The 14,553-nt window shown below is 44.1% G+C and overlaps 1 protein-coding gene across 7 annotated transcripts in view; it reads right to left on the bottom strand.

Annotated features, from left to right (window-relative positions):
• ALPK1 (alpha kinase 1) overlaps positions 1 to 14,553 on the bottom strand; it is a 69,578-nt gene that overhangs the window by 2,444 nt on the left and 52,581 nt on the right. For 6 of the 7 annotated variants that reach the window (XM_081208051.1, XM_081208052.1, XM_081208053.1 and 3 more), the window contains 8 exons: positions 11,594 to 11,792; positions 9,805 to 9,864; positions 9,479 to 9,565; positions 8,546 to 8,622; positions 7,902 to 7,997; positions 6,098 to 6,202; positions 3,193 to 5,275; positions 1,253 to 1,406 (listed from right to left, as the gene is read on the bottom strand). In XM_081208051.1, coding sequence (XP_081064177.1) covers positions 1,253 to 1,406; positions 3,193 to 5,275; positions 6,098 to 6,202; positions 7,902 to 7,997; positions 8,546 to 8,622; positions 9,479 to 9,565; positions 9,805 to 9,864; positions 11,594 to 11,792 — 2,861 coding nt within the window. The remainder of the gene's footprint in view (positions 1 to 1,252; positions 1,407 to 3,192; positions 5,276 to 6,097; positions 6,203 to 7,901; positions 7,998 to 8,545; positions 8,623 to 9,478; positions 9,566 to 9,804; positions 9,865 to 11,593; positions 11,793 to 14,553) is intronic. The other variant, XR_014011577.1, reaches the window with a different exon arrangement.

The raw sequence follows: 14,553 nt of genomic DNA on the forward strand, positions 1-14,553 counted from the left end.
ACAAGAGTCGTAGCGGCAACAGCAACATCATACTGTATCCTGCCTTCCCTCCAAGGAGCACAGGTTGTGTGCATCAACCTCCCATTCTCCATTTTATTCTCACAACCATCCTGTCAAGCAGGTGAGGCTGAGAGACAGTGACTGGTGCCAGTGGGGATCTGAACCTTGGTCTCACAGGTCCTAGCGGTAGGACACGTGTTACAGTCATACCTCATGTTACGTTTGCTTCATGTTACGTTCTTTCAGGTTACATCCCGCAGTGATCCGGAAGTACCGGAAAGGGTTACTTCCGGGTTTCACCGCTCGTGCATGTGCACAAGCAGCAAATCACGCCACGCACCTGCACAGATATGACGCTTCAGGTTGCGCTCTTTTCATGTTGCGAACGGGCCTCCAGAACGGATCCCGTTCACAACCAGAGGTACCACTGTATTTAAATGTCTTCCACTGAACATAATGAGATAAGGTGACCACTCCTAACAATGGTTATTCCATAGTCGGTCCCACTAAGTTTGATGCAGTTTACTACCCGTAGTTAGGACTGCAACTGAAAAAAGTGGTAAGAGCAGTTTGATAGCAGAATGGACTCCCCCAGATGAGGGACTCTCCTTCCTTGGAGGTTTTAAAGCGGAGATTGGATGGCCATCTGTCATGGATGCTTTAGTTTAAATTCCTGCATTGCAGGGGGTGGACTAGAGGCCCCCAGGGTCCCTTCCAACTCTACAGTTATGGGCTGTGGAAAGCTTTGCCTGTTACTATCAAGCAAACACCATCCATACTTTGTTTCAAAGGTCTGCTTAAGTTTCTTACATGGTGGACGCTCGGGATGCGAACGTGATCCGTGCGGGATGCAAGTTTGCAACCCGCAGCGTTCACAACCTGCATCTGTGCACGCGCGGATTGTGATTTGGTGCTTCTGCGCATGCGCAAAGTGCGGTTTAGCACTTCTGCGCATGTGCGACTGCCGAAACCCGGAAGTAACCCGTTCTGGTACTTTCGGGTTTCGGCAGTCCATAACCTGAAAAAACGCAACCTGAAGCAGCTGTAACCTGAGGTATGACTGTATTAACACAAGCCTTTTCTGATGCATAGCTCAATCCATCCGTTATATCCGTTAGGTATTCTCATGCTGTTTTGTGGATGCATTATGTTCACTGCCTAGACTCCTTATTTATCATGTGGGATCTAAGCCTACAAACTAAGCACATAACTGCCTGGACTGATCAAATTGTCATGCTGGTTTGAGCGATACCTTCCCAGAGTTTCTTCTTGGTGCAGAAAGTGTATCCAAAAAGCATTCCTTTGTCTGCCTTTCTTTGCTACGCTCAGGTAGTCCCCAATATATACAGCAGTTTCCTGTGCAGTCCACAGCCCAGATTTCTTGGAGAATTTCAAAAGGAGGGCGGCTGGAAAAGAAGACAAATGAACTGACAACTTCTTCAGCAAAAGGTTGTTCCGTACCAGTAGCCAGGAATGAAACAGCAGAGTTAAAACTGTTCTCTTGCTAGGATCAATGTCCTTTTCCCAGACTGAGTCACAGAGAAATGACATTTCGCTCACACCCATAGGAAGTTGCATTCATGGCTGCAGTGTGTACTATTACAGTCAGCTTCATCTATAAACAGAAGGTGGGAAAGGCAAGGCAGGTTGAATTGCTTTTGGAAGGGCTGCAAAGCGGGAAGGCATTCCTCACAAATATGTCACCGAGTAACAGAACCGACCGTTAGAACAAAAAGGAATGCATTTTTAAAAAATTGCTAGCAGGGAATGTGAAATTACAAAAGCATTCAAATGATCCAAAACGATCAAGGAAATGGAGTGACTCCTCTGTGAGGAAATATTACAGTTTTGGACTTTTTAGTTTAGAGAAAAGACTTTTAAAGGCGACATGATTAGAAGTTTATAAAGTTATACTTGGCACAGACAAAGCGGATAGAGAGAAGCCTTTCTGCCTCCTAATACTAGAACTTGTGGACACCTACCAAAGCTGAATGTTGGAAGATTCAGGAGAGATAAAAGAAAGTCACACAGTGCATGGCCACCAACCCGGATGGCTTAAAAAGAGGATTGGGAAAATTCACGGAGGAGAAGGCTCCGAATGGCTGCTAGCCATGATGGCTGTGTTCCATCTCCACAGTTGGGGGCAGTAATGGTTTTGAAGACCAGTTGCTGGAGAATGCATTTGTGCTTGGATCCTACTTATGCATTTCCCCACAGTCATCTGGTTGGCCACTGTGAGAACAGGAAGCTGGACTAGATGGGCTATTGGCCTGACCCACCAGACTCTCCTTATGTTCTTAATCGGTATAAAATAAAAAGACTTTCCCCCACATATAGCATAGCAGATAGAACAGAATAACAGAATCACAGAGTTGGAAAAGGGACCCAAGGGTCATCTAGTCCAACCCCCTGCAATGCAGGAATCTCATTGCTTTGAGAATTTGGAGGCCACTCACTGACGATCACTTTACCCCATATACAGGTACACAATACCGGGATCTGTCCTTAGCATAAAGCTTGCCAAAGGCTGATCAGAAACAAATAATTTTTTTCTTGGTCTTGGTACTTCGCACAGGCAGTATCAGTCAGGCTAACCCAGGGGTGGATAACTGCAGCCCTTGAGATACTCAAACTCCCTGACCATTTCCATGCTGGTGGGAGCTGGAGTCCATCGGCATCTTAGCATATTAACATAGCAAGGCTAAATGGGACTTTCACCCGGGTATGTGCAAATGATTTGAATCCTGTCTTTCTGTTGTGACACGTGAAGTGGGGGGCACCTGCACAGATTACCCCTGGGGGACGCAAGTGTGCTCTTGTGCAGTTCACGCATGAATCAATACACCTGAGTGCTTGGGGCTTGTAAACTACAGTGGTACCTTGGGTTAAGTACTTAATTTGTTCCGGAGGTCCGTTCTTAACCTGAAACTGTTCTTAACCTGAAGCACCACTTTAGCTAATGGGGCCTCCTGCTGCTGCCGCACTGCTGGAGCACGATTCCTGTTCTCATCCTGAAGCAAAGTTCTTAACCTGAGGTACTATTTCTGGGTTAGCGGAGCCTGTAACCTGAAGTGTATGTAACCTGAGGTACCACTGTAGAACAAAAATATTTCCCTCCCTGAAAGCAGCACAAAATGCTTGGGATTAAATAATTATAAGGGTGCGTTTTGGAAAACTCTACTTACTACTTACAGTGCGCTTTACCGAAGAGGTTTGGCTTGAAGAGCCCTGTATTCTTCATTCTTTCCATTAGCCAGGCATGGTCTACACCAGACAAAAGCCTGCCATAGTCATCGTCACTGAGAACGCGAGCTTGTAGGGTTTCTTCTTTGGCCCTCTCCAAAAAGACAAAAGAGCTGCTGCTAGAGTTCATAAATGAAGGACTCCCCGATTCAGAAAAACTGCTGGAAAAGTGGGCTGCTTTGTACCATGATTTTAGAGAGGAGCTTGAACTGTGACTGCTGCTCAACATGTTCCTTAGCTTTTCACCGCCATCTTCTTCCGTTGTAGCGCAGTCACTGGACTGGTTGACTAATGGCTGGTTCTTTGCCCCCAAAGGAGAATTTGTGGCCCCAGAGCTGTGATGTGGTTGATCTCTTGCTATGCAGACGTCACTAAGATGACCTGCTGACTTTTTTCCACATTCACTAGCAAATTCACAGTCTTCTGTTGTCTCTGCTTGCGGGTCAATTTCAGATACTCCAGTGGAGCTTTCTGGAGGCACTGCAGAGTTCGATTTATTAATCCAATTTTGAACAAAGTGGTCACGTTCTGGTTTGGGCATGCTACTATTGATGGAGGCAGGTGTCCTCCTGGCATCAGGCAGGTGTGAATTCATCTGTGCATCTTCAGTAGTGTCCACAGTTTCTCCTTCTGGGTCAACAAATGGCCAACCATATCTAGATATTGATTCTATTATATTTTCTGTGCTTCCTTTCCCAATGCTGCACAGATTATGGTTAGAAATGGCACTGGAGCCCTTGCTCCTGGAATCCATTAATGAAGATGGAATAATGGGATCTTGTTCAGAAGTGGGACTCAAAAGATCATTACTATTTTGGGGGTTAGTGCTACTGGTTTCTTGGAGTGGCTGCTTCAAAGCATTCTCTGCTCCCTCTATGTGCTCCTCTCTGAGATTTGGGTATGATTCTGTTACTCTGTGAGTCCTGACTATATTATTCTGATTGGGATGCGTTAAAGAGCCACAACAGTCATTCTGAGGCTCTTGAAGAGAGAGCTGATTAGTTCTGGAAAACAGTACACATGGATCTGGCTTTTGGCAGTTCTTTTCAGCATCTTCGGTCAAAGCTGCAGAACATTCTTGCTCCTTACCTCCAGTAGCCTTTTGTTTCTGTACCTTATCTTGGGGCAGTTCATTTTCATTGCAGTCAATCTCCTCCCAACTAGTAAAGGAACTCGATTTGGAGAATTTGCTCCAAGATCTCAATGAACTGGAACTTTCACTCCTGTTATGAGAATTACTTGAAATACCACCAGTGTGTCTTTCTGAAGGAATGCACTCTACCTCTTCATCAAGGGCAGTGGCATGGAATAATTTCTGTCGCATCTGCTCCTTAAAACCCTCACAATTTTTCCTTCCTTTTTGTGAAAGCGAGATCTTTGCAGAATCTTTCCCATGATGCGATCTTTCTTCAGTGGTACACATGGTGTCCATATTTTTGGTTTCCGTTTTCAAAGCTGTTATACAGGCTCCTGTTTGGCTTCCTGATTTCATCTTGTAGCTGTGGCAAACACTTCCATAAACTTCACAGACTGCTGCATGATGCTGGGAATACATTTCAAGGACTTTCTCGAAGCTCAATTCACCGTTCACAACTGACTTTTCAACACCAGTTTTGTAGCTATCTGGAATGTAGGACTTGGCATCTGAGTTACAGAAATCCTGCACATTTAAGTGCTCTTTAACTAACATGACAAGGCACATGATATCCTTGGCAAGCTGCTCTTTGTCCTGCTCTTCAGTATGCGGTAAATGGCTATAAGCATACAGCTTCTGTAAGGCTTCCTGGCACAACTTATTCACTTGACTAAGTCTCTCGCTCTCACCGTAGAGCCTCTGGTGCACTTTTGTAAGGCAGAAAGCTGCCTTGATAAAACTGTGGAGCTCCTGTTTGCTGGTGACTGGTTCTTTGTCCTTCTTACTAAGGAGACCAATTTCAAAGGACTCCTTTGCTTCGGACAAATAAAACTTCTGCTTTGCGGAAGGGCATTCGCTTGAATGGCTGTAAGACAGAAAGCACATTCCACGGATATTCTGTAAAAATAAGTACAGCTGAAATGAACAGGATCTTACAGGTTCGTGCATCAAATTTGAAACTCAGATCCTATAAAGAATCCTCAAATTTGAATTCACACCACTACAAAGGTTTTGAGAATATAGCTTTTGCCAAATGATTTTCAAGTACTTGTTTTTTCTGTGTTTGATCAATTATGCTTGAGTTAAACTTGTTACACACCGAAGGAACACTGAACAGGTTTGTTCTGAGATATCTAGCAAAAAAATCCATGCTAGAATTGTGCATTTGCTAATGGGATTTTCAGTATAAAACTCTGCAAAGCCTATTAATCTGAGGGACTGATTTGTCTATGGTGTTCAGTGGGATTGAGGTGGATTGGGGAGCAGGAAGAAGCTATATTCTCAAAACCTTTGGAACTTAATCCACAGATAAGTGGGGTATGAAGTACACTTCTTCTGCCAAATGCTTTCCTGAAGATACCCCCCTCCTTCCCAAAGAACCAAAAGATAGATTGTATAACTAGCAGCCTTTACCTTCCAGTTCCACTTTATTAATAATCCAATAAGTTTTCAGTTAAATCAATGGGACATTAAAGTGGTATGAATGATAGGCAACAGTAAATGGTTTTGTAGTAAGCAACTGCTCCAAATGAACAGGTTTAACAGCATAAAAAAGCCAGATGGCATTTCACTTGCACCACAACTTTTCATCTGCATTGCATCTGAATTTGGAATGCACATCCTGATTTTACATGCACACAGCAACATATTGCAGTAGTAGACGGCAGTGAATAATCTTCAGCACAGGGAAGAAATAAGTATATTGGGTATTACACTTACGACTGCTGTGAGCACAAACAGTGGTGTGAACTGGCTGAAGGCTGCTGCTAACTTGCATGCTTCAGCAGCTGAAAGTAAACGGTGGTCAAACTCTTTCAGAAGATTCTGTTGAAACAGCAGGAAGGAAATGTAAGTTTAGGCAGATTGCTGTCCGTTCATCTCTGTGTAGATAGGTGAGTCTATGTAAGGTAAAAAGGTAAAGGACCCCTGGATGGTTCACTCCAGTCAAAGCCAACTATGGGGTTAAGGTGCTTATCTCGATTTCAGGCCGAGGGAGCCAGTGTTTGTCCACAGACAGCTTTCCAGGTCATGTGGCCAGCATGACTAAACTGCTTCTGGCGCAACAGAACACCGTGGTGGAAACCAGAGCACATGGAAACGCCATTTACTTTCCTGCCTACTTGCCATGGCATGCTTTCGAACTGCTAGATTGGCAGAAGCTGGGACAGAGTAACAGGAGCTCACCCCATCATGGGGATTTAAACCGTCGATCTTCTGAGGCTCAGTGGTTTAGACCACAGAGGCTCAGTGGTTTAGACCACAGTGTAGACTGATGCCATGGTTTAGCAATGTCTAATTATGGCCTTATGTTTGAGGGCTGGAGTGCATGACATATTCTGTGCTTCCTCTCTCCATAATTTTATGAGAGAACAAACAACAAATGGCTCAGCACTTGGCAATTACAGTATTTTTCGCCCTACAGGACGCACTTTTTCCCCTCCAAAAATGAAGGGGAAATGTGTGTGCGTCCTATGGGGCGAATGCAGGCTTTTGCTGAAGCCTGGAGAGTGAGAGGGGTCGGTGCGCACTGACCCCTCTCGCTCTCCAGGCTTCAGGAGAGCCCCACCACCAGCCCCACAAGCTCGGGGGACAGCGGGGAGGCGCAGCGCGCCTTTCCCGCTGTCCCCTGACTTGGTTAGAAGGCTGGCGGGGGGAGAAGCCTGTTCCTCCTCGTCGCCAGCCCAGCGAACTCGGGGGACAGCGGGAGGCGCAGCGCGCCTTTCCCGCTGTCCCCCGACTTGGTTAGAAGGCTGGTGGGAGGGAGAAGCCTGCTCCTCCCCGTCGCCAGCCCCGCAAACTCGGGGGACAGCGGGAGGGGCAGCGCGCCTTTCCCGCTGTCCCCAGACTTGGTTAGAAGGCTGGCGGCGGGGGGGGGGGAGAAGCCTGCTCTTCCCCGTCACCAGCCCCGCAAACTCGGGGGACAGCGGGAGGCGCAGCGCGCATTTCCCGCTGTCCCCCGACTTGGTTAGAAGGCTGGCGGAGGGCTTCCCCCTCCTCCAGCCCCGCAAGCTCCCAGAGTGATGCCAAAGCTGCACGCAGCTTCGGCATGGCTCTGGGTCCCGTTCTGGGGGCTGGCGTCGGGGGAAGCCCGAGCTTCCCCGCCCCAGCCCCGTGCCGGGGGGGGAATAATCCCCCTTTATTCCCCCCCCCCACATCTAGGTGCGTCCTATCGGCCGGTGCGTCCTATAGGGCAAAAAATACGGTACTTTCGCCAGGGAGAGGCAATGAGGAGTAACTGTAGCTTAGTGCAGAACGTCAAAACTTCAATCTCCAGTTTTAAAAAAGAGGATCACATAGGAGATGGGAAAGACTCTCCCTCTGAGATCCTAGACAGCTGATGCCAATCAGAGTATACAGTACTGGTATGGATGGACAAATAATATTCTCCAGAGTAATCTGTTTCTATTGTGGAAAAGTGAGCTTCAGGTATCACACAGAATCTCCCTAGTCAGGGATGCTGAACAAAGCACACACAATTTTCAGCAAGCTAAACAAAGTTCATCTCAAATACAGGAATAGATACCAGGTGAAACTGATAGTTGTCTTTAAATCGGTTGTAATCGTTTTCACTCATCGAAACAAAGATGTCAGCCAAGATACCCAACGATGTAGCAATTCCCTGCAGGAGACACACACAAAGACAAATTGGCGTTTCACTGTTTCCATTGCAGATTACTTCTCTAGAACACAAGAATCCATTCCAAAACACACAGGGTGTTTCCAAATGGGATTAGGACTCCTCATGCATGCAGCACCAACACATCCCTAGCCATTTAATCCAGATTCGCTCTTTCCATAGAAAATCTGGTAAATTCAAAACAACAACAACAACAACAGACTTGTTGCCAACAACCCACTTGCAATAATGAATCCCTGTCTGGAAGCACCCAAAATCTCAGGCTGTTTTTACATCATTCAGTGTTTTAATGGAAAAAAGGACAGTCTACTTTTCCACAGCTTGTGAAGGGCTTGGGTCTGTTTGAAACAGCAAGGACCGCTCTTCTTCACCAGCAGATCCCTCTGTGAAGGACTACCCTTTCTGTTGTTCCTCAGTTCCTGCTAAAAGGTTTGGAGCCAGCTGCTTTCTAGATTGTCTAGAGGAGCAGAACAAATACTGCTAATAGCAGAAAATACTCATTTTTAAAAAGAAAATAGTACATACATTACCTTTTTATCTGGTTGGGGAAGTGTGAAATAACCTAAAATTGAAGCCCAAATCAGCTCTGCTGCTTCATACCACATCCCTGAAACATACACACAAAAATGAACGCTCAGTTATTGTTGTAGTTTTTGTTTTTGTTTTAAAAAAGAAGTAATATTTTATAAACTTATTTAATGCATTTGTGCTTAGTAGGGATGGGGGAGAGGTTTGCCAAACATGAACTGAACCATAGCTGTCATTCAAAAGTTACACTTGTCCAAATTTTGGTTTGCAGTTTTCCAACCCCAATATGTGCACATTTGAGGAAAGTGTACATAAGCATTTACTGGTGAAAATAATATACAAAGTACATTAGAAAAAATGGTTTGCAAAATTGTGTATGATACAAATTTTCAAAAGGGCTTTTTTAATAATAATAATAAAAACCAAACAACTGCAGAAATGTGAATCTAAGATTGGAAAAATTGGAAACTGAAATTGACAAAAGCATCCATTCCTTACAACTTAATGGAAATAGGATACTGGACTAGGTGCGCCAGTAGCTTAATCCAGCATGCTGTTATGAGCCTGATCATCACATAATTTCACCACTCCGTGCCCTTATTTTTTATCCTCTGCAACCCAACATCTTGCAAAGAAGAAGGAGGAGGAGAAAATTTTAAGTCTTAATTTGGGAAGCAAAATAAATATGCAAAGTAAGCAATTTGAAGCAATTATAGGCATAGAATTTGGGTCACATTAGGTTTTTCTTTTTTGCCAATACATTTTGCTAGGCATACAGCTGTTTTTTTGTTTTTTTTTAGGAATTGAGGAATATTTCGCAGCTAGAAAGAACACAATTATGAGAAATGACTCCTGCACTATATTCAGAGAACTGAACGGGAACTGAAAAATATCAGCTGAAACCATAGAATGTGAGATTGCTGCATGAATCCTACCCAGTTTTTGCAGAATCTGTCCTCTAATCTGTACACAGACAGACTGAACAAGGATCCTGTCACTTTCTTTTGAGTACTTCCACACACCTGAGAAACAGAATGAAAAGAGCAGTTGCACACACTACAGTGTTTGGGAACATGAAGATGCAGAAAGGTGAGGTAAATATATATCCAAGACCTTTACAAATTAAGAAAAACAAAGAAAGAAGCTGTCTGGGTCAGGAACACATTCGTCTGGCAGTGGCTCTGCTAGCAAGGTGGCATTTTTTGGGGGGGAACATTTATAAATAATAACTCAAAGTGTAGAAGCAACAAATTATAGATACCTGTTGCTCCATTGTCATTAATAAGACTGCTAAGGATATATTCAGCCTTTAACAGTTTACCTAGAAAGAAGAGGAAAAACAAAAATATTGAGGCAAATATTTCAATCTTGGAGTGTGATAGGAAAGGGTAAATCTGGTCTTTTAGAATTTTTTTTATTTTAAAAAAGTCATTTCTCTTCCTCAGTTTATCCCTTTAGTTTAGAACAAAGGTAGGACCAGCCTCACAGGACAAATCTGACAGGTGGGTGGGGGTTATCCATTTGCCAGGCACTTGACATCATAATGAGACAAGGATGCTGCTAAAACGAAGGCCTTTTCCTCTGTTTTAGCAGGGGATTCCATCCAATTGTGACCCAGTCATAGACCCTGACCCACTGCTTGAAGATGAATTATATAAGGGCCTTTCACATGTTACATTCAGCAAGTGCACAATCTCTGTAAATAACAGTTGATGCACACTGTCTACACTCTTATCATTATTCACGTCACGTTTGACAAGCATAGTGTCTGCGTTTCTGTGTGCACAATAGCTGAGCTGTATGAATCAACATGTGTAAACCCTTTCACAAAAACACTTGTACATGTGTAGTGGTAGCTTGTACCTGTGTTTAGTGTAAAGTGAACAGGCCTACAGATGCTCAAAGCTACCCCAAGATGAGAGCTCACCGAGGTAGTTTAGATATTTATATCTGCCTAGACTCACCCACATTTGGGTGGCTAATACCTCACTTTGGCTCTTTTGAAGCTTTGTGGTCCAACTATGTCACCCTGATTCACCTTGGACTTTAGGAATAAACAACACGCCAATCTCCTGTTTACTTCTTTAAGACATGTATTTGCAAGACTTGGCATCAGACTCAGCCTTTCTCCCTGATGTTTTTGGACTACAAACCCCAACATCTCTCATCATTGGCCGTGCTGGCTAAGGTTGAGTGGGGTTGTAGTAAAGAAAACGTATGGGAACCCAATGCTGGGGGAAGTGGCAACAGATAGCAGAGCTCAGAAATAAGGACAATTATATTTGACGCACATACTATTCCTAAGATGTAGTGATTGAAATCAGATGATCATTTCATTTTATGTAAGCTATTTCCTTCTAAAACTGTATTCATCATCAGCTTAGCTTTGGCTTTTCCTTCCTAAAAAAACTAGGAATATGTATTTTAAAATGGGCCAATGCCATTCATGATCTTTCTGTACAACCAAAAGAGGAACGAAGAAAAAACAACAACCCTCAATTTTACATGAGTAGGTTAACTGCATTATTTGCACCAAGCGGCCATAGTGCATGTATATGTGTACACACACACACACACACACACACACAGAGAGAGAGAGAGAGAGAGAGAGAGAGAGAGAGAGAGAGAAAATACCAGATCTTTAATCATCTTTTTGAAGGCTTTTGCTCAGAAGTACAGCAATTCACAGACCCCCGTTTGAAACAGCAGGGCAGATTTGTTAGGAGACAAAAGCTCCAATTAGTATTTTCCACACCCTTTCACAATTTTCTCTGCTGCTTCTTTCTCTCAGAGACCCCTTTATGCCAGACACTTTGTGCAGGCCAGAAGAGGTGGGAGGGAGATGGAGCGGGGGTGGGGTGGGGTAGATGGAGAGTAGATGGCAGGCAGGAGCAGGGTGTCAATTTAAAATGATGGCTCAGGATCATAGGAATGTCATCTCCAGAATGGGACAAAGTATCCTCTTGAAAGTCAAGCAGCTCCTAATTGGGACTCGGCCGAGAAACAGAGATGGTGGTTGGAGGGGGGTAGCACATTGAGTGTTTCATTACCTGAATTTACAGAGACGCGAGCTTGGCGAATCACCAGCTGAGGGGCAATTGGTGTTGTAGGTTGGAGCTCGTGCAGCCTTTTGGCAATCCAAAGGAGCTGGCTGGAGCCATCAACCCAATATAAGAACCGGTCAATCAGGAACACAATAGCAGCTGCTGTCACATAGTCCCTGCTGGTAATGGAGGCTTTCAGACAAACCTGAAAAGAACACCAAACGCATGTGATGGTGAGGAGCAACCAGCTCTCAAATTGGAACCGCTTCTAGGGGACTATCCATAAAGTATGTAATTCATCAGGGAGAGGGATGGGGTAGAAATGTTTGCTGACTTGCTTAGCTGAGAAATGTGTATACCCACTTTCAGCTACGGAAAACTGCAGGGCAAAGGAGGGATTGGGGGTGGGATATTGCTTTAAATGTAGAAAAACTGTTAGAGGTATGGAAGGGAAGTTCAAAAAAGCTTTAAAAAGTGTGGCATACTTTACAATGCTCTACCCTGTGATAAACCCAACAACATTTTATTGTACTCTCTCTCTCTCTTTCTCCTCCTGCCTGCCACAGCCCAGTTGGCATTCATCAAATGATGGCACTGAAAGACCGAGTCATGGAACCCACACAAGGTTGGATTCAGGCTAACACTATACTTAATTACCAGTGAAATCACTGTGTGGGTGTGTGCAATGCTCCCAATCTTAGACAGGATATTCTGATTATCCACAAATTTTACTTTAATTTTAACCACCGCCATCGATTCATTTTCATCCCAACCTTCTTCCAAGGATTTCAGAGTGTTTCATCTCATTTTAACCTCACAACCAACAGCTTAGACCCATCAAGCTCACCCAAGTATTAGACCCTGGGCCTTCCTGATTTGTGTCCAACATGCTACCCACTATATGGCACTGTATCTTGCAACCTTATTTAAAAAAGGAAGAGGAAGGTAAGACACTCCTAAAAAGTAGACCTGTGATCTGTTTTCAAGAAATGACCTACATATAGCATTAAAATTAGCTTAAATGGGAATTGTGTGTGTGTGTGTGTGTGCTATTAAAAGCCATTGCCTTCTGATTCTCAAGGGAAATGAAGACTTTTGTGGTGTCAATCAAGTTCTAAACATCAACAAGTTGCATTAATATAGCAGTAAAGGCTACCAGATCAAACGCTCCTTTGTACATCATAAAGGAGCAACTAGGTCAGCAGTCCAACGTTTTCTCTTTGCAGGCGACCTTTAATGATTTTTTTAAAAATAGCATTAACTCCCTTGGTATCCCCCTCAGAGGCTGATCCTTCTCCCTGGCATGGAGAATCAGCCACACTTATGAAGGAACGTGCTGTTAGGAGAGAAGAAAGGCCAGCAGGCTAACTCTGCGGCAGTATACAGAGCCTTCATGGGTGCTCAAGAATCCCTGCAGGCATTGTGACATCTGCCCAAATGCCCAACTTGCACCTTGGGAGAATGGCGTGTGAGCGAAAGTGCATCCCAGCTTTCCTCTCCTCAGCTGGGGAAAGATGAGAAGAAAACTCCTGCCTGCTGGAGCCTCAAGTTTGATTTGGTAACACCTTCCTTGGGATCAAATAGGAAAGGTTAATCTGATGAAGGGAAATTTTACTTGGACTAAAATATACCAGTACTGTGGCTGCAGTATGAGAATATTACCTTGACATGGAGTTCAGTGGCCACTCTGATAGACACATGAAGCCAGACCCCCTATCCAAATATTTATTTTCTGTGCATACTCCTTGTGTCCAGTACAAAACACTGTTGGAGAAGGCATTTGTTTCTTAGTGACTTAGTGACTCATTGAGTGACTCAAATTCTCTAGTGCTTTTGCTGCTTAATTGGTAAAAAGAGAGTGATGCAGCTATAATTTAAGCCTGCCTGGAAGCCAGTGTAGCAGTAAGGAATGTACTCCATCGCAAGGAATAATGCTTGCACAACTGAAATTCCCTTTCTCCTCCCCTGTGCTCTGCCAAACTGTTCTGGGGCTTTTCCCTATGACAAGCTCCCTCAGTGAAGATAGGGTCTTCCATGCATAGGGACTAGTAAATTAAAACACTACTACTATTACTACTAAATAAATAGAATCTTCACCTCACAAGACAGAAAACTCACATTTACCCCCGTTTGCTTCCATGTATAAAGCCAAATTTACATGTGTCCATGCAGCAACCATAAATACACAATATCCCTGTATTCTGTTTCATTTGCAATTATGCATCCATGTGGATAGTGTCATAATACAGTTTAGTCACTAGGTAGCGCTGGACATAGTTGTTATCTGTGTGGAATCAGTATCTTCCTGTGCCTGTTCCTGCTTGGGAGAGACAACTTCCTCACCTGTTTACAGTAGCAACTGGTGTTGTTCCCCGGGCTTCTTGACACTGTCAAGTGTCACTGTCAGTTACTGAGAGGGAGATGGTGAAGGACAAGGCTCAGCACAGTATGACAATATGGGTGCAATGATGGAGCCAATTTGACATTATCTTCGCTGCCTTTCTGCTCCCCATCTTGGTAACTGGCAGTGACATGCAGCATTGGGAAGACAGGTAAGCAATGCTGATGACTACTGCAAACAAGACAGGTGAACAGTGCTGTGCTGCCCTATCAGATGCTCCTGCCCATTTGTCTTCAACTATCCATGGCTGCATTCATTCTTGCCATGTAAAGTGTGAATCAGTCTTCAGACCAGGAAAGATCTGGCATAACCCGGCAGAGCAAGGAGCTGTCCATTGGGAACTTTCAACCAACAGTGCTGAAGGCTAGGCAGCACTTCTAAAGACGTTTCAGGATTAAATACTGAATTCTTGTATAAAAAACTGGGAGAATCTAAAGTATTCAATTCCCAATTCCTGGCTTTGAGACCCAAGCAACACCTATTTTGGCCAGTAATGTCTACCACTAACCTATCATTTTTACAAATGGGTTGTGCATTTGTAAAAACAACGTAACATGAAATACAT

Source organism: Podarcis bocagei (genome assembly GCF_964188305.1).
Source record: "Podarcis bocagei genome assembly, chromosome: 9".
NCBI classification, from domain to species: Eukaryota; Metazoa; Chordata; class Lepidosauria; order Squamata; family Lacertidae; genus Podarcis; species Podarcis bocagei.